Source organism: Schistocerca serialis, chromosome 7 (assembly GCF_023864345.2).
Source record: "Schistocerca serialis cubense isolate TAMUIC-IGC-003099 chromosome 7, iqSchSeri2.2, whole genome shotgun sequence".
Lineage (NCBI taxonomy): Eukaryota > Metazoa > Arthropoda > Insecta > Orthoptera > Acrididae > Schistocerca > Schistocerca serialis.
The window spans coordinates 129,200,137-129,221,821 of NC_064644.1; the positions used below are offsets into that span (position 1 = coordinate 129,200,137).

The window sequence follows — 21,685 nt, forward strand, 5'->3', positions numbered from 1 at the left end:
AGCAAAGATCTTCCTCGGTCCACGCTCCCACTCCATGTCTTCTCTGTAATCCACATCCACCCACCCCAGCAGATTTCTGCTTAGTCCAGATACAGTTGCATTTGAGCTCCAGTCCTCAGAGACAGAGGCAATGTGTGTGTGAGCTGTGTTTGTATGAACACGTGTGTGTGTGTCTTCTATTTTGTAAGAGGAACTGTATCTGAAACCTTTCTATTTTATAAGTCTTAATAAGTTTTAATAAAAAATTATTCAGATAGTGAAGGGAGACAAAAATTTAATGGTCATGGGCAACTGGAATTCGATAGTAGGAAAAGAAAGAGAAGAAAACATTGTAGGTGAATGTGGAATGGGGTAAGGAATGAAGGGGAAGCCGCCTGGTAGAATTTTGCACAGAGCATAACTTAATCATAGATAACACTTGGTTCAAGAATCATGAAAGAGAGTTGTATACATGGAAGAAGCATGGAGATACTGGAAGGTTTCAGATAGATTATATAATGGTAAGACAGAGATTTAGGAGCCAGGTTTTAAATTGTAAGACATTTCCAGGGGCAGATGTGGACTTTGACCACAATATATTGGTTATGAACTGTAGATTAAAATTGAAGAAACTGCAAAAAGGTGGGAATTTAAGGAGATGGGACCTGGATAAACTGACAGAACCAGAGGTTGTAGAGAGTTTCAGGGAGAGCATTAGCGTATGATTGACAAGAATGGGGGAAAGAAATACAGTAGAAGAAGAATGGGTAGCTTTGAGATATGAAATAGTGAAGGCAGCAAGGGATCAAGTAGGTAAAAAGATGAGGGCTAATAGAAATCCTTGGGTAACAGAAGAGATATTGAATTTAATTGATGAAAGGAGAAAATACAAAAATGCAGTAAATGAAGCAGGCAAAAAGGAGTACAAATGTTTCAGAAATGAATTGACAGGAAGTGCAAAATGGCTAAGCAGGGATGGCTAGAGGACAAATGTAAGGGTGTAGAGGTGTATGTCACTAGGGATAAGATAGATACTGCCTACAGGAAAATTAAAGAGACCTTTGGAGAAAAAAGAACCACTTGTATGAATATCAAGAGCTCAGATGGAAACCCAGTTCTAAGCAAAGAAGGGAAAGCAGAAAGGTGGAAGGAGTATATAGCGGGTCAACACAAGGGTGATGTTCTTGACGACAATATTATGGAAATGGAAGAGGATGTAGATGAAGATGAAATGGGAGATATGATACTGCGTGAAGAAAGACCTAAGTTGAAACAAGGCCCTGGGAGTAGACAACATTCCATTAGAACTACTGATAGCCTTGGCAGAGCCAGCTCTGACAAAACTTTACCATCTTGTGAGCAAGATGTATGAGACAGGCGAAATACCCTCAGACTTCGAGAAGAATATAATAATTCCAATTCCAAAGAAAGCAGCTGTTGACAGAGTTGAAAATTACTGAACTATCAGTTTAATAAGCCATGGCTGCAAAATATCAACAAGAATTCTTTACAGATGAATGGAAAAACTGATAGAAGCCGACCTCGGGGAAGATCAGTATGGATTCTGTAGAAATGTTGGAACACAGGAGGCAATACTGACCCTACGACATATCTTAGAAAATCGATTATGGAAAGGCAAACCTATGTTTCTACCATTTGTAGACTTAGAGAAAGATTTTGACAATGTTGAGTGGAATACTCTGTTTCAAATTCTGAAGGTGGCAGAGGTAAAATGCAGGGAGCGAAAGGCTATTTACAATTTGTACAGAAACCAGATGGCATTTATAAGAGTCGATCGGTATGAAAGGGAAACAGTGGTTGGGAAGGGAGTGAGACAGGGTTGTGGCCTATCCCCAATGTTATTCAATCTGTATATTGAGCAAGCAGTAAAGGAAACAATAGAAAAATTCGGAGTAGGAATTAAAATGCATGGAGAAGAAATAAAAACTTTGAGGTTTGCTGATAACATTGTAATTCTATCAGAGACAGCAAAGGACTTGGAAGAGCAGTTGAACGGAATGGACAGTATCTTGAAAGGCTGATATAAGACGAACATCAATGAAAGCAAAATGAGGATAATGGAATGCAGTCGAATTAAATCGGGTGATGCTGAGGGAATTAGATTAGGAAATGAGACGATTAAAGTAGTAAATGATTTTTGCTATTTGGGGAGCAAAATAACTGATGATGGTCGAAGTAGAGAGGATATAAAACGTAGACTGGCATGGCAAGGAAAGCACTTCTGAAGAAGAGAAATTTGCTGACATCGAGTATAGATTTAAGCATCAGGAAGTCGTTTATGAACATATTTATATGGAGTGTAGCCATGTATGGAAGTGAAACATGGACAATAAATAATATAGACATGAAGATAATAGAAGTTTTCGAAATGTGATGCTACAGAAGAATGCTGAAGGTTAGATGAGTTGATCACATAACAAATGAGGAGGTATTGAATAGAATTGGGGAGAAGAGAAATTTGTGGCACAACTTGACTAGAAGAGGGGATTGCTTGGTAGGACATGTTCTGAGGCATCAAGGGATCACCAATTTTGTATTGGAGAGCAGCGTGAAGGGTAAAAATCGTAGAGGGAGACCAAGAGATGAGTACACTAAACAGATTCATAAGGATGTAGGTTGCAGTAGGTACTGGGAGATGAAGAAGCTTGCACAGGATGAGTAGCAGAGCTGCATCAAACCTGTCTCTGGACTGAAATCACAACAACAATGACTACAACAAGTATTTTTCATGTGCCTGTCAGCAATCACCACTGCTTCCACCATGTGATGAGTAGTAATGTATCCTTCCCATATTGGTGTTATTCCATCCATAAATTTTCATTTTTTAAAACTTATCTTTGTTAGACTGCATTGTTACTATAGCATTTTCTTCTTGGTATGCACACGTTGATATTGCTGTTGCTGCAAATGCACCTAAATTAAACATTTCCATACATGAAATTGTGTAAATAGCAGCATATAAACTATAAATTTAGCTAATGTCTGGGGAATCTAACAGGAAAATATGTAGTACCCTATTTGTATATTTTTTTGTTTTCTGTAAGTTGTAGACAGATACTGAAATCCTTGAGATATTGTTAAAAACTCTACTTGCAGAGTACTATTCAATATCTACATTGAGATAAGAACATGCTGAGTAACTTGGTGTGTTTTTCCATGAAAATGCACAAGTGCTCAGCTGGTTCAATTTTATAATTATGGCAGTATACATAAGATGATAAAGGTTCACACCAGACTTTGTGAAATGTTACCAGAGAGGGTATGTCAAACAGTCCAAGTGCAGTTTTCCTCAAATATCACAATTCTGAAAAAGCAAAATACTGTCATATGTATTCATTACATAAAAAGATTTTGATACAATTATTCCTCTGTTAGCACCAGGTATCAAAGCTCCTTCCATTGAAGCATTCTCAATTCTATACATTTTATCAAGACAGCATTATGGACATTGTGCAAGATGGATTTACGTGGTTCACAGCAAATTGCTCACCTCTGTCTATGGACTGAAATAAAACAATGAATACAGCACCATGAAACATTTTCCCAGTTATTGAGAATCCAATTACCATGCTCATCATGATAAACAAGTCATTGTTTTGTTGAAGCACATTCCGACATCTGCTGATATAGACCATATTTAACTACTTCAATGAAAAAAAAAAACCTAACTATATCTAGCAATAAGTTAAGAGAGGTTGAATGGCCTTATGACAGCTGTGTCTCAAGTAGTACTAACTTTAACAAATATCTTGGTAGCTTTCTTGAAATATTTAATGAAACTTTTCCGCTTAAAACCAAATGTAACAAAACGACTAGGAAGATTAAATGGATAACACATGGTATAAAAATTTCTAGTGCCAGAAAGAGGCAACTACATAATGAACTGAAATATAACAAAAACAGACATTTTGCTGTGTATGTGAAACATTATAAAGCCATATTCAAAAAAGGTGTAAAGGCAGCAAAACAAATGGCAAACAATAAGTTTTTTTACAGCATAATAGTAAGACATAGGCAGTGTGGTCTGTTGTCAAATCAGAGTTAGGTGTTAAAGTCAGTAGTAATTAAATAACTAAGATTAAAGTAGATGATAATGTTGTTGTAAACCCAGCTCAAATATCAGAGTGTTTAAATGAATTCTTCATAAATATAGCAAAGTCAGAAGTTGATGTAGCAGGATATCAGAGTAAAGTAAATCCCTTTGGACTCGAGCAAGATGCTGAGTATCTCACAGATTTTAAAAAAGTCACAATAAAGGATGTGAAAAATGTTATATTGTCATTAAAAAATAAAAATTCTGCTGGGTGGGATGGGACATCAAGTAAAGTGATTAGGTAAAGCAGTATGTGACATAATAGCACCCCCACTAGCTAAAATAATCAACCTATCTTTTGAACAGGGGTGCTTTCCTGATGTGTTAAAATATGCCAAAGTGAGACCTCTGTTCAAGAAAGGGTCAAGGGAAGATATGGGAAACTATTGCCCTATTTCTATTCTCCCAATCCTGTCAAAAGTTTTAGAGAAAGTAGCTGCAAATTAGATCAAAAATTTTATCATAAAAAATTATATTATTGTAAGTAACCAATTTGGATTCCAACAAGGAAAAAACACACTGGATGCAGTAAATAACTTTATTGAGAAGATATGCAAATCATTGGATCAGAGGAGTAAAGTTGCAGGTATCTTCTGTGATCTTTCAAAAGCATTTGACTCGTTGCTTATCTAGAAATTAAACAAATATGAGATTAAGGACAAAGCTCTGAACTGGCTCACATCATACTTGCACAACAGAAAGCAAAGGGTAAGTGTCACATCAAATGCAGTGAATTATTACTCTAAATGGATTACAGTATCACAAGATGTGACTCAAGGTTCCATTTTGGGGCCAATCCTGTTCCTATTCTATGTAAATGACTTGCCCATAAATATAAATTCCCCGTCAGTTCTGTTTGTGGGTGACACTTCTGTTTTAATTGAAGATGATGCAGGAAAAATTCAGAGCTCCATTGTGAGCACAATGGGTACTCTAGAAAACTGGTTCCAGTTAAATGGCTTGAAACTGAACATTGCAAAAACCAATATGGTACATTTCAAAACCAAACATTTGAAATGTTTGGATCTTAAAATACATCATCACAATCATCCTATGGAAGAAGTTAACACAGTCAAATTCCTAGGACTAAATGTGGACAACAACTTAAACTGGAGTACACATATTGAGTTCCTATCAAATAAACTAAGCAGCTTTGAATTTGCCATGCAAATACCAGCAAACTCTACTGACATGAGTACACGAAAAATGGCATATCATAGTTATTTTGAATCTGTCACTAGGTATGGTATCATTTTCTGGGGAAATTCAAGTAGTGCTAGGTATGGTATCATTTTCTGGGGATATTCAAGTAGTGTATCTCGAATACTGAAACTGCAAAAGAAAATTATAAGATACATGTGTAGTGCACAACAAACAAAATCTTGTTACCCATTATTTCAGAACCTGCAAATCTTAACAGTTCCCTCCATATACATTTATGAAATTATAGTCTTTGTACACAGCAGACAAAAACTATTTGAGGAAAATCATTTTAACCACACATACAACACAAGAAGTAAAAATAATTTTATGTTACCCACACACCATTTGAAATTGTATGCACAAACTCTACAGTATATGGGGATGACAATGAGACGATGACACTAGGAAGAAATGGGGCAGAGCAACTAGAGAAAGAAGAGAGGAAAATACTGAGAAAAATACTAGGTCCCAAAAGAGGTGGAGAGAGGTGGATGCGAAGACCTAGGGAAGAATTGTACTGGAATGTGAGAACAATATCTGGGGAAATCAGACTCAAAAGGGCAAGGTTTGCTGGGCATGTAGTTAGGATGAGTATGGACAGAATGATGAAGAGAGTGTGGGAAACAACAGGGAGGACAAGGGGAAAGACAGGAACCTAGTGGATAGTTGAACATCGGAAGGACTGGTTGGAATTGGGGATCAAGGTCGAAGGAAAGGAAAATTTGAGGAACAAATATACACCGAGAAATATACCGGAGATCAATGACAGAGAAGAATACAGGAAAAGATTAGAATGTCACCAGTGGAACCGCCTGGAGAAACAGAAACTGAAGATCTTGGAAGAAGAGCGGGAGAGGAGAAGAGAAAGAATGAAGAGGTTCTGGGAGAAGAAGAGGAAAATGCAGTCCACGAAGGGGCTACCCATAGTCCTACAGAGGCCGTAACACGAGAAGAAGAAGAAGAAGAAGAAGAGGAAGAATGACAATATATAACTAGCTAATGGGCAAAAATATATTTAATATGAAGTCAGAGAGTCTAAAAATAAGGCTACAGCAGATTCTGTGGGAGAAATGCTACTATTCAGTAGAAGAATTCATAGAGGATGACATGATAATTTGAGCAAGGGGTAATTAATTGTTAGTATTTTATTGTAAGTGTAACAAAATTATATTATTATTATGATACTATTTAATAAAATCAGTTGTTGTAATTAATTGTTAGTTTTTTTATTGTATGTGTATTTTTATATTGCATTATTGTTATGGTACCATTTGCTAAAATCAGGTGTAATATGTAAATTGTAAAACTTTACCAAAATTTTGACGTGTCTCCTGTACCTGAATCAAATGATTTAGGTTATGTATGTTATGAGACTAATAAACCACAATTCACAATGCTTTTGTGTATGGGTGGCCAGGTGGTCATAGAAAAAACATTTCCAAGTTGACTTTGTTTTACAGGGTGATCAGTTGTTCCATAGTTATGTGACACCAGCATGTACTAGTTAGCCATTGAACCTGGTTGTTACACACACAGTCAACTTCACATAATTTTCCACAACTTAGACAAAAATTTATTGCTTTTGTGTGTTGTCATCTGTCTAGATTGACTTTAATTTGGCATCTTCAGGCTTCTCAAAAATGCGCCAATTGGGATTATCATATCAATAGCCCTCTAGCATCCTGTAGTCTATCCTTTGCCAAACATTTGTTCAGTGGAACAACATTTTACCAGATAATTAACCATTCTTGTACAAACATGTGGTTCATGGTGTGGGTTCCTGTAGTCATGTCCTAGTTCATGAACCATGGGCAACGTATGAGTGGCCAAGTAAGTGGTCCCGACAGTCGGGATACCAGTTACTTTGGAATAAGCCTGGGAATCTCGGACATATTCTGAGTCGTGGTCACCTTTGTGCTCATACGGCAAAGACTACCAAATCCACCGGTTAGTCAATCAGCCGTTAGGGGTAAAACCCAATGGGACTCGGAGCAAGTAAGGCTAGCAACCTGCTTCCCTGGTACTTTAAATATGATGCTGGCAACAATCAGAGCAAAATGCCTCGGACCTTTGGAGGTGATGGAGTCCCACCTCTAACTGACAAACCAGGGACTACTAAGATACGACTTGGCAAACAAATGGTAATGAGATGGGGAGCTATTAATATCAATGGGGGCTACTCTTGGAAGAAGGTAGAGCTGGCAGAGGCTGCAAGTAAGAGGGGGCTGGACGTTTTAGCTGTTAGTGACATTCGGGTAAGGGGTGAGAAAGAAGAAGAAGTGGGAGAATACAAGGTCTACTTGTCAGGAGTCAAAGCAGGAATAGCACAATGGGGTGTAGGGCTTTACATCAGGAAAGAAATAGAACCCAGCGTAGTTGCAATAAGGTATGTAAACGAACGACTGATGTGGATAGATTTGACAGTGTCTAGCAAGAAAATTAGGATTGTGTCAGTATATTCGCATTGTGAAGGGACTGATCAAGATAAGATGGATAGTTTTTATGAAGCACTCAGTGATGTAGTTGTTAGAGTAAAGGACAGGGCAGTGTTCTGCTCATGGGTGATTTTAACGCCAGGATTGGAAATCGAATAGAAGGGTATGAAAACGTTATGGGTAAATTTGGAGAGGATATGGAGGCCAACAGGAACGGGCAGCAACTCTTGGATTTCTGTGCCAGTATGGGCTTAGTAATCACAAACTCCTTTTTTAAACATAAGAACATTCACCAGTATACTTAGGAAAGCAGGGGAACCAGATCTGTCATTGACTATATAATAACAGATCAGGAATTCAGGAAGGCTGTGAGGGACACACGTGTATTCAGGGGATTCTTTGATGACACTGATCATTATTTAATCTGCAGTGAAATTGGGATTGCAAGGCCGAAAGTGCAGGAGGTCAGGTCCATATGTAGGAGGATAAGAGTGGAGAAACTTCAGGATAAGGAAATCAGGCACAAGTACATAACAGCGATCTCAGAAAGGTACCAGTTAGTTGAATGTAGTCAATTACAGTCATTGGAAATGGAATGGACAAGGTACAGGGACACAGTACTAGAAGTGGCTAAAGAATGTCTTGGAACAGTAGTGTGTAATAGTAGGAGGAACAAACAGCTTGGTGGAATGACACAGTCAAGGCAGCCTGTAAAAGGAAAAAGAAGGCGTATCAAAAATGGCTACATACTAGAACTCAGGTAGACAGAGAAAGTTATGTTGAAGAAAGAAACAAAGCCAAACAGATAATTGCAGCATCCAAGAAGAAATTGTGGGAAGACTTTGGAAACAGGTTGGAGACATTGGGTCAAGCTGCTGGAAAACCATTCTGGAGTGTAATTAGCAGTCTTCGAAAGGGAGGTAAGAAGGAAATGACAAGTATTTTGGACAGGTCAGGAAAACTGCTGGTGAATCCTGTGGATGCCTTGGGCAGATGGAGGGAATATTTTGAAGAGTTGCTCAATGTAGGTGAAAATACGATCAGTAATGTTACAGATTTCGAGGTAGAATGGGATAGGAAAGATGATGGAAATAGGATCACGTTTGAGGAAGTGGAGAAAATGGTCAATAGATTGCAGTGCAATAAAGCAGCTGGGGTGGATGAAATTAAGTCGGAACTCATCAAGTACAGTGGAATGTCAGGTCTTAAATGGCTACACAGGATAATCGAAATGGGCTGGGAGTCAGGACAGGTTCCATCAGACTGGACAAAAGCAGTAATCACACCAGTCTTTAAACATGGAAATAGAAAAGATTGTAACAACTACAGAGGTATCTCTTTAATCACCGTTGTGGGTAAAATCTTCTCAGGTATTGTTGAAAGGAAAGTGCGAGTATTAGTTGAGGAGCAATTGGATGAAAATCAGTGTGGGTTTAGGCCTCTTAGAAGTTGTCAGGACCAGATCTTTAGCTTACGACAAATACTGGAGAAGTGTTATGAGTGGAACAGGGAATTGTATCTATGCTTTATAGATCTAGAAAAGGCATATGACCGGGTTCCTAGGAGGAAGTTATTGTCTGTTCTACGAGATTATGGAATAGGAGGCAAACTTTTGCAAGCAATTAAAGGTCTTTACGTGGATAGTCAGGCAGCAGTTAGAGTTGACGGTAAACTGAGTTCATGGTTCAGAGTTGTTTCAGGGGTAAGACAAGGCTGCAACCTGTCTCCACTGTTGTTCATATTATTTATGGATCATATGTTGAAAACAATAGACTGGCTGGGTGAGATTAAGATATGTGAACACAAAATAAGCAGTCTTGCATATGCGGATGACTTAGTTGTGATGGCAGATTCGATTGAAAGTTTGCAGAGTAATATTTCAGAGATAGATCAGAAATGTAAGGACTATGGTATGAAGATTAGCATCTCCAAAACGAAAGTAATGTCAGTGGGAAAGAAATATAAACGGATTGAGTGCCAAATAGGAGGAACAAAGTTAGAACAGGTGGACGGTTTCAAGTACTTAGGATGCATATTCTCACAGGATGGCAACATAGTGAAAGAACTGGAAGCGAGGTGTAGCAAGGCTAATGCAGTGAGCGCTCAGCTACGATCTACTGTCTTCTGCAAGAAGGAAGTCAGTACCAAGACTAAGTTATCTGTGCACCGTTCAATCTTTTGACCAACTTTGTTGTACGGGAGTGAAAGCTGGGTGGATTCAGGTTACCTTATCAATAAGGTTGAGGTTACGGATATGAAAGTAGCTAGGATGATTGCAGGTACTAGTAGATGGGAACAATGGCAGGAGGGTGTCCACAATGAGGAAATCAAAGAAAAACTGGGAATGAACTCTATAGATGTAGCAGTCAGGGCGAACAGGCCTAGATGGTGGGGTCATGTTACACGCATGGGAGAAGCAAGGTTACCCAAGAGACTCATGGGTTCAGCAGTAGAGGGTAGGAGGAGTCAGGGCAGACCAAGGAGAAGGTACCTGGACTCGGTTAAGAATGATTTTGAAGTAATAGCTTTAACATCAGAAGAGGCACCAATGTTAGCACTGAATAGGGGATCATGGAAGAATTTTATAAGGGGGGCTATGCTCCAGACTGAACGCTGAAAGGCATAATCAGTCTTAAATGATGATGATGATGATGATGTACAAACATTTTACCAGTAAGTCGGTCTCAACAGTCAGTTCTGAAATTCTTGAAGAGAAATTTCAAGTCATGTACTAACTATATTTCATTGGTTTAATTCAATGAAATTTCCAAAATAATGTAAGTTGTGGCTACTGTCAAGATAGGACTTCTTTGGGACTATCATTTATAAAAATGTTAATCAATATGTATTACAAAAGTAAGTGGAACTATTATAACAAAAAGTCCATATCCATTAACGCAAAATTGAGGCACTACAACACTGTTGTACTTCCGGAGGCACTGTATGCATCTGAAACAACACAAATAGGTGGGCAAACTAAAATCAAAGAAATAGAGAAACAAGAAAGGAAAATTCTCAGGAAAATTTTTGGCCCGATACAAGAGCAAGGAATCTGGAGGAAGAGACCAACATCAGAATTATATAAATACACAGACAAGATTACGGATACAATAAGGAAAAGAAGAATGCAGTTCTATGGACATATCCACAGGATGAATGAAAACAGAATTTCAAAGCGAATTCTCAAAGTCATCAACTCACGCAGGGGAAAAACAAAATGGATAAAAGAAGTTTAAGAGGACCTCAGACAAGCACACATAACAGTAAACAATGCAGAAATAGAACTGAATTCAGGAACATCATCAAAAAACATAAATTTGGCACCACAAAACAGAAGAGACCAGGACAAATGGACAGCAGAGCGAAAGAAACAACAGAGTGAACACATGAAGAAAATTTGGGCTCAGAAAAAACATAAACAATCATCATAAAGGAATTGAAGTTCAAACACTCTCTTAAATGGGAATAATCGAAAATAATAATAATAATAATAATAAAAGTAAGTGTATAATATGCATGCCACTGAAACTCAGAAATGAGTCCAGTATGATCAAGGGAGTTATGTAGTGTGGTAACCCTCTGTCCCCTATCCATGAAAGTTCCCATTTTTACCTGAAGGTCATACTTTTGAAGATATGAGGGCTGCAAAATTTCACCTTCTAGGAATTTCTATAACATTCCAGAACATTCAAGGTTATTTGTGAACATTCCAGGACATTGAACAGCATTCCACAACATTTCAGAATATTTCACAATGATTCCAAAAGTTCCTGAAAGTTCAGGAATAGTATGGAACATTTGTGTAGATTCCAGAGTGTTTGGGAACACATCAGAACATTGCACATCATTGCAGAACATTCCAGAACACTCTTGAACATTGTAAAATGTCCTGGAACATTGTGTACTGTTTGAAAACTTTTTAGTATGTTCTGGAATTTGGTAGGGGTATATAACGCAAGACGTCAGTTTCTTATCAGTGGTAAAGGAAGGAACCAAAAAAGTAGTACAGTGGCTGACTAAAACAAACACTGAAGTGTAAGTAGTGAAAGTGATACAGTGACTGACTAAATCAAAAATAAAGTGTGAATATTGTGTAAAGTGTATGTAGTGAATTTGTTAAAAAAAGTTGATTTGATTTATATTTTAGACAAAGCCCAGGTGTAAAGGTGAAACTACTTCAATACATTGCTCACAGCAGACCACCTCTCAGTGACAATCAAAAGGAAATTTATGATGTTATCATGGACCGGACTGACAGCAACACTGGCAGAATTATGTACTTGGATGCACCAGGTGGCGCTGGGAAAACATGTTGCTGGCGGAGATTTGTGTTAAGCAACATCTCGCACTTGCACTGGCATCATCCAGCATTGCAACCACACATATGGAAGGAGAATGAACTGCCTATTGTGCTCTTCAACTAATGTTGAATATAGCCAAAGAACAATTCCCGGTATGTAAAATCTCCAAGAGCATGTGGATGGGGTGAACTTCTACTAAAGCAAGCTAAAATTATTTTCTAGAACAAATGCACAGTGGCACTTAAAAAGTCACTCAAATCCATGGACAGAACATTACCAAGACTTACGAGGAACCTCTCACAAGATTTTTGAGAAATGCTTCCAGCTACCCACAAGTCAACACTAGCAAATGAGATCAATGCCTGCTTAAAAAAAATTGCATCTCTTGCTACACATATAAATACTGCAACCAACAAAAAATAGGAGAGTGGAACTATCAAAAGATGAAACAACGCTACACTTCGCTCATCAACTTTTACAAATAAGTGAAGGCACATATCCTACTGACCAGATGAGTGGCCTCATTAAACTCAACAGTGATTTCTGCAATGTAATGACTGCAGAAAATGAACTCATTGACCAAATCTATCCAAAAATTGTTCACAACTATATCAACTTGGACTGGCTATTTGAAAGTGCAATTTTGGCAACTAAAAATAATATTGTTAACAATATCAACTTTAATATTCAAACAAAAATTCCCCATGAAGAGAGAATATACAAATCAATTGACACGATGGTAAATGTTGAAGAAAGTGTGAACTTCCCTACAGAATTTCTAAATGCTTTGCAAGTACCAGGAAACACTGCCTTCGACTTAAAAGTGTCTCTCATACCGTACTGCTCAGAAGTCTCAGCTCACCAAAACTATGTAATGAAACAAGGATGATCGTCAAACAGCTATAAAATAATGTCATCAAAGCTGAACTTATGACTGGAAAATACAAAGCGTTCACACTATATTTATCCACAGAATACCACTTATCTCTACTGAAGTGCCATTCCAATTTAAAAGACTGCAATTTCCAATCAAATTCGCCTACCGTCTTACAATTAACAAAGCACGAGGACAAACTTTAAAATATTGCAGCATAACCTCAAAGACTCCTGCTTCTCTTATGGTCAACTGTATGTAGCTTGCTCTTGAGTAGGAAATTCAAAAATTTTATACATATATATACCCCCGATAACTAAGTGGAAAATGTTGTTTATGAACAAGTATTGTAAATAGTTACAATATTTTGTAAATAAAAAATTTTTACCTCTTATACTTTAAAGTTTATCCTTTCCTTTCCAGCCACCACACAACCTCATATAAATTTCCTGAGTGATGTTTCTTGTGTTTCAGATGCAGGTATAATGAAGGAATGGCAAGATGCAAAAGAAGAACGGAGAGAGCAATTATTTGATGAATATAGAGCTAGAAAACACTTACTGGTGAGTAATTTGTTTGCATATGGAATTGAAATCTACAACAAAACATGTTTTATGTGTAAATCTCTTTCTTTTGAAAATTAATTTTAGTTGTACATGTATTTTTCTTTATGTGGCGTGCCCTGAGTTGACTGCACAAAATTAATTTGTGTTGCATCAGAACTCATGTGAAAGTTTATTAGTGGTCAAGGACTCAGTTGTGAGGAATTGAAAATATAGAGAGAATTCATGCCTTTTTGCTTCTACGTGTATTGGATAAACATGTTTTTCACTGATTGGTGCACAGTGGAGGTCCATATGCAGAGAAATATTAAATAAGAATTACTGTCTTTTTGCTGAGCTTAAAATGAGAATCATTGAAGGGAAATGAAAGGAAGGAAATAAAAATTTAGCAAAGAAAAAAAGCAGGGTTAGAGTTTAACATGCTGTTGATCACAAGGTCATCAGTGATCAAACACAAGCTTTGATAGGACAAGAATTGAGATGGAAATCAGTTGTATCTTTTCCCAAGAACTGATTCTGGAATTAATGCTGTTCAGTTCCAGTAACGCACAGAAAACCTAAATCTGCAAGGCTGGATACAAATTTGAATCCTGCCACTTTGAAATGGAAGTCAGTTCATTAACAACTGTGCCACTTCTATTAGTGAACTACAGGAATGTTACTGCAGAAAAGTGATACTGAACATTATAGAAAAATGATTGAGATGAAGAGCATTGACTGGAGGAAGGCAAAAATGAAGTACTGTGTAACATTGTAGATGGTGGGTGGGCATAATAAGAAGGAAAAGGAAGAGAATCAAGTTAAAAATCACGAAGGTGTTAGTGGAAGTTATGGCAGACCAATTAACCCTAATGTGATATTACTAATGTAGCGAAAACCTAAGATGAGTAATACAATGACACTTGCCTTACGTCTTAGTGGAATATTTTCATTGGATATTCTAATACAAGAGCAAACTAAATTGCCCATTAGTTAGTCCTGAATAACTAGATTGCCCACTAGTTAGTCTTGAATGAAAAGAAAAAATACAAGGACTAAAAATATGAAGAAATAACCAAGAAAAAACAACACTCTCACAGTAGCACTCAGTATGTCAAAACAGAAAAAAGCTGTTAAATTGTACAAAATAGGGAAGTCAAAAGGCCAAGATGGCATCCAATATGGGCAAATTACAAATTTTGACTTAAGATTAGAGGAGTGTTTTTACAAGTCTTCACTAACCTTTTGAATGTATGTCAAGTCCAGAGTGCTTACAGTGCTGAAGCATGGAAAAGAAGGCAATGACCCAAAATATTTTAGGTCTGTAAAATTTTTGTGTTACATCTACAAATTGCTGGAAATACTGATTCTCAATCAAATTATGTCTTTCTTTGATCCTCTAGTAATACTATAGCAAGATGGATTTTGCCCTGGTAAAAGATGGACTAGATAATCTAACACTGTTACACATGTGGCCTTTGTTGGCCTGTGAGCAGCATATTATGTTGTCACCCAGCAACTACTGCTAGAAAAGTTATGACAATTTGACAAAAGACAGTGGATCAACCAGGGTTACCACTAACCTTGTTCAGATTTGCAGATTTTTTGGAGGCTTCCAACGGCAATGTAACGTGCATAGAATGTAGAAAAACAGTCTGCATCCAGAAAGCATATTGGTAGTCTATTTCAGTATTCAAACAAATGACCAAACAGTTTTCTAAGACATAAGAACCTTCATCTATGACAAACAACTCACAATAGCTGCACAATGTTTTATAGTGTATGCCTCCTTTTTCTTTTTGTTCCTCTTACTTCAGTCTTCTGAACATGCAATACAATTTAATGTGCAGTGCTTCATTCAGTATTCTGAGAGTTAATAAAGATGATTTCAGTGCTAACGTACTAGTTCATCCATTTCCTACATGTTATAAGATTTTTTAAGGCATCAACAGCATTACGAAAGTACTGTACAGTGGTTGAGCAGAGAGGTAATGTGAATTGTCCAGATCTGCAGTAATTATTGTTAAACTGTACCAAATCTGTCTGCCCAGAAACCCATGCAGGCGTAGATGGGTGCGTGTTAAGGATGTTGTGGCAGTTTAAAAACTTTAAATGCATGTTAATCTCTTTTACTTTTTAGTGCACATCTTTAAAACAAAGATGATGTGACTTACCAAATGAAAGTGCTGGCAGGTCGACAGACACACAAACAAACACAAACACAAAATTTTGTGTGTATGTTTGTGTGTCTGTCGACCTGCCCGCACTTTCATTTGGTAAGTCACATCATCTTTGTTTTTAGATATAAGATGAGGTGACTTACCGAACAAAAGTGCTGGCAGGTCGATAGACACACAAACATACACACAAAATTCAAGCTTTCGCAACAGACTGTTGCCTCATCAGGAAAGAGGGAAGGAGAGGGGAAGACGAAAGGAAGTGGGTTTTAAGGGAGAGGGTAAGGAGTCATTCCAATCCCGGGAGCGGAAAGACTTACCTTAGGGGGAAAAAGGACGGGTATACACTAGCACACACACACATATCAATCTACACACATACAGACACAAGCAGACATATTTAAGCAGATATATATATATATATATATATATATATATATATATATATATATATATATATATATATATATATATATATATATATATATATATATATATATATATATATATATATATAAAAAAAAACAAAGATGAGGTGACTTACCAAACGAAAGTGCTGGCAGGTTGATAGACACACAAACAAACACAAACATACACACAAAGTTCAAGCTTTCGCAACAAACTGTTGCCTCATCAGGAAAGAGGGAAGGAGAGGGGAAGACGAAAGGAAGTGGGTTTTAAGGGAGAGGGTAAGGAGTCATTCCAATCCCGGGAGCGGAAAGACTTACCTTAGGGGGAAAAAAGGACAGGTATACACTCACACACACACACACATATCCATCCGCACATACACAGACACAAGCAGACATTTGTATAGGCAAAGAGTTTGGGCAGAGATGTCAGTTGAGGCGGAACTACAGAGGCAAAGATGCTGTTAAATGACAGGTGAGGTATGAGCAGCGGCAACTTGAAATTAGCAGAGGTTGAGGCCTGGTGGGTAACGAGAAGAGAGGATATGCTGAAGGGCAAGTTCCCATCTCCGGAGTTCTGACAGGTTGGTGTTAGTGGGAAGTATCCAGATAACCTGGACAGTGTAACACTGTGCCAAGATGTGCTGGCCGTGCACCAAGGTACGTTTAGCCACAGGGTGATCCTCATTACCAACAAACACTGTCTGCCTGTGTCCATTCATGCAAATGGACAGTTTGTTGCTGGTCATTCCCACATAGAAAGCTTCACAGTGTAGTCAGGTCAGTTGGTAAATCACGTGGCTGCTTTCACACGTGGCTCTGCCTTTGGTCGTGTACACCTTCCGGGTTACAGGACTGGAGTAGGTGGTGGTGGGAGGGTGCATGGGACAGGTTTTACACCGGGGGCGGTTACAAGGGTAGGAGCCAGAGGGTAGGGAAGGTGGTTTGGGGATTTCATAGGGATGAACCAAGAGGTTATATATACAGGGTGAGTCACCTAACGTTACCGCTGGATATATTTCGTAAACCACATCAAATACTGACGAACCGATACTACAGACCAAACGTGAGGAGAGGGGCTAGTGTAATTGTTTAATACAAACCTTGCAAAAATGCACGGAAGTATGTTTTTTAACACAAACCTACGTTTTTTTTAAATGGAGCCACGTTAGTTTTGTTAGCACATCTGAACATATAAGCAAATACGTAATCAGTGCCATTTGTTGCATTGTAAAATGTTGATTACATCCGGAGATATTGTAACCTAAAGTTGACGCTTGAAACCTCCGACGTTCAGTTGCGTGTTGTAACAAACACGGGCCACGGTCGGCGAGCAGCATCTGCAGAGACATGTTTATGATGATGACCGTTTTTACGAGTGTGGCTGTAGTGCACTGTTGTGGTTTGGTCTAGCTGTCGCAGTGTCCGCATGTAGCGCTTGCTGCTATTGTTATTCTGCATTCATCTCTGCACACAGACCAACTGTAGTACTCCGAGTTACCAGACGTCTGTGATATTATAGTGTTGTAGGAACTGTGACCATGGTGTATTCGAACTCTGAAAAGGCGGAGATGATACTCATCTATGGCGAGTGTTGACAAAATGCAGCTGAAGCCTGCAGGGTGTATGCAGAACGGTACCCGGACAGAGAGCATCCAACATGCCCCACATTGCAAAACATCTACCACCAACTGTATGCAACAGGTACGGTCGTAGCATGCAAATGGGTCCGTAACAGGCCCGTCACAGGAGAAGCGGGTGCAGTTTGTCTGTTAGCTGCTGTTGCCATGAACCCACACATGAGTACACGGGACATTGCAAGAGCTGGTGGACTGAGTCAAAGTAGTGTCATGCGCATACTGCATCGTCACCGCTTTCACCCGTTTCATGTGTCGCTACATCAGCAATTACATGGTGATGACTTTAATCATCGAGTGCAATTCTGTCAATGGGCATTAACAGAGAATGCGTTGCAGTTGTACCTGTCTACTGATGAAGTGGATTTCACAAACCACGGGGCAGTGAATCTATGGAACATGCATTACTGGTCCATGGACAATCCTCGCTGGCTCAGACAGGTAGAGCGACAGTGACCGTGGACTGTAAATGTATGGTGCGGAATCATTGGCGACCACCTCATTGGTCCTCACTTCATTGTAGGGACCCAAACATGCATCACGTTTTTACAGAATGATCTGCCAACGTTGCTCGAAAATGTCCCACTGGAAATGCGTCGACATATGTGGTGTCAGCATGATGGTGTACCTGCACATTCCGCAATTAACACTAGGCTGACCCTTGACAGGATGTTCGATGGGCATTTCATAGGATGTGGAGGATGCATAAATTGGACAGCCCATTCTCCTGATCTTACATCTCTGGACTTCTTTCTGTGGGGTACGTTAAAGGAGAATGTGTACCGTGATGTGCCTACAACCCCAGAGGATATGAAACAACGTATTGTGGCAGCCTGCGGTGACATTACACCAGATTTACTGTGGTGTGTACTACATTCATTACGCCAGAGATTGCAATTGTGTGCAGCAAATGATGGCCACCACATTGAACATCTATTGGCCTGACATGTCTGGACACACTCTATTCCACTCCGTAATTGAAAACGGAAACCACGTGTGTACGTGTACCTCACCCCTCATGGTAATGTACATGTGCGTCAGTGAAAAAGACCAATAAAAAGGTGTTAGCATGTGGACGTATGTGCTGTTGCAGGCTCTTCTGTACCTAAGCTCCATCACCGTTCCCTTTGGATCCCTACGTAATTCAGTGCTCTCTGATACACATGATCGAACAGCGGAGGAGTGGTACTCAAGCATCTACTTTAGGTTACAATATCTCCGGATGTAATTAACATTTTACAATGCAACAAACAGCACTGATTACGTAATGTATGCAGCTTGTACACTTGAGTTTGTTAATGCTGCAGTTAAGTTGAGCTGTACATGACTGTGCTACAATTTCAATTGTTTACCCAAAGTCAATAAAAGTGTTCATCCCACTGCTGCAATGTGGTGTGCTGAGGCTTGTGCACAGTGAAACCATTGATGTTGTGGTGAGGATCTCCATCATTTATAGCCCAGGAATTTGTTCCTCTCATAATCCACGTTTCAGTAATTGAAACACTGCAGTAGAATGTCTTGTTGGTACCTGAGTCCACTGAGAATACAAATACTCATTATTGCCCAGCACTAGCATGCATTTTTCATGGGAACACATATGGAATTATGAGTTTTAGACCTTCACAAAATGTTCGTAGCACATTTGCAGTCCTGGAAAACATATCAGCTTTACATTGTGTCACAGTTTTTACATTTGATCATATTTACAATAATCTAGGTATTTACATTTTAGGATATATTGACATGCCGGGTTTACACATTTCTTACTCTTTAGATATACATTTTCATATGGCATTTATGTTTCTTTATATAAATATTATACAAAAATTCACATAAACACTGTGCAGAAATTATACATGCAAGACAGTTAATGTTATGTACCTCTCCTGTGAGTTTATGTCACATAATGTCTTTCAGTTTTTACATTTTCATTTTTAGCACATTTTGCTCTTGGGCATTATCCTTTTGAATGTTAATTTGTGAAAAATCTTACTTTAACATTACTCAGATTGTCACTTTTTCAGTCTCGTTTTCCAGTATTGAAAACATATCTGCTTATAACATTATCACATGATGTGTATAAGTTTTGTGTTCATATACCACGTCTGATGTGAGTGTTCTTTGTTACACATGTGGAGGAAGGAAAACTTCATAACATGAAATCATTATAAGCCTACATAACTACGCTTAGCTACACCTCTGACAGGTTTACTAGGATGTGTTTACTGGTCTACAGTAAATGTTATGGGCAGGAAGAAGCATTCAATTTTAATGTAAAATTATTTGTTCTCTGTCTTATAACACATTGCACTGCCCAAAATCCAGCCCCAGTGTGAATGCTGTTCTCAAACATGGGATGAGTTGGTTGACATTCATAAGCAGCTCAAAATTGCCCTGACTACTGTCAAACGACTGGCAGCTGCTGCGAATTGGTGTTTTAGAAGAGCTCTTTAGAATCTTGTAACTGTGATACCTGTAGCAGAGGTACCTCAAGTACTATCTTCTCCTGTGGATCCTGTCTCCTCCGCAGAAAGTAGAGAATCTGTCATTACTCATCCACTTGACTGCAAGTGGTGTACCAATGGTAGATCTAAGTATCCTGTACAGGGCGGATGGAGAACTGGGAGGACTCAGGGTGTTGTATCGGTCCCCCTAACCAACAAGTTTGAAGTGCTATCTTTCATTGAAACTGTAACTGAGCTGGTGGGTTTCACTTCACCTGTTTTGGGGAAACCTGTTTTGTCTTGTGTCAAGAGGAGACAAACGCAAAAGTGTAGAGGTCTATTAATCATTGTCATTTCAAACATACGGTGAGCGATTTTACCCTTTAAGGAAATGGCAACAAGGAACAGGAAAGGACAGTATGTATGCCTGGAGGCCTCATTCAATAGATTGAAGAGGATATTCTGGCAGCCATTGAGGAAAAAGAATGCAACAAACTGCAGACTGTGGTGCACATCTGGTCTCAGAGGTCATTCTTAGGTCATTCCAGTGACCGGCAGAGAAGACTGAGAAGACCAGCCTTGCATGTGGAGTTTCAGTGAAGCTAACAGTTTGCACCATTGTCCCCAGAACTGATAATGCCCCTTTGGTTCTGAGTCGTGTGGAAGGACTGAACCAGAGACTTTGAAGGTTCTGTGACAAACTAGGTTGCAACTTCCTGGACTTGTGCCATAGATTGACAACTGTAGGGTCTCCCTAAATAGGTCAGCTGCGTACTGCACATCAGAGGCTGCTACTCAGGTAGCAGACTGTGTGTGGGTTGCATACAAAGGTTTTTTAGATTTGGTGACTGTCCATCCAATCCAGAGAATGGTAGATGTAGGAAACCCAGAAGTATCATTGTATGACCGAAAGAAATGCCTCCCACAGGTGACAGAATTAAAATCATAATGGTAAATCTGTATATTGAACAAGCAGTAAAGGAAACAAAAGAAAAATTCGGGGTAGGTATTAAAATTCATGGAGAAGAAATAAAAACTTTGAGGTTCGCCGATGACATTGTAATTCTGTCAGAGACAGCAAAGGACTTGGAAGAGCAGTTGAATGGAATGGACAGTGTCTTAAAAGGAGGATATAAGATGAACATCAACAAAAGCAAAACAAGGATAATGGAATGTAGTCGAATTAAGTCAGGTGATGCTGAGGGAATTAGATTAGGAAATGAGGCACTTAAAGTAGTAAAGGAGTTTTGCTATTTGGGGAGCAAAATAACTGATGATGGTCGAAGTAGAGAGGATATAAAATGTAGGCTGGCAATGGCAAGGAAAGCGTTTCTGAAGAAGAGAAATTTGTTAACATCCAGTATTGATTTAAGTGTCAGGAAGTCATTTCTGAAAGTATTCGTACGGAGTGTAGCCATGTATGGAAGTGAAACATGGACGATAAATAGTTTGGACAAGAAGAGAATAGAAGCTTTCGAAATGTGGTGCTACAGAAGAATGCTGAAGATTAGATGGGTAGATTACATAACTAATGAGGAAGTATTGAATAGGATTGGGGAGAAGAGAAGT

The 21,685-nt window shown here is 38.7% G+C and overlaps 1 protein-coding gene across 1 annotated transcript in view; it reads left to right on the forward strand.

Moving 5' to 3' along the window:
- LOC126412926 (adenylate kinase 9-like) overlaps window positions 1-21,685 on the forward strand; it is a 443,130-nt gene that overhangs the window by 50,282 nt on the left and 371,163 nt on the right. The window contains exon 3 of the mRNA XM_050082814.1: window positions 13,381-13,469. Within this exon, the coding sequence (XP_049938771.1) occupies window positions 13,381-13,469 (89 nt within the window). The remainder of the gene's footprint in view (window positions 1-13,380; window positions 13,470-21,685) is intronic.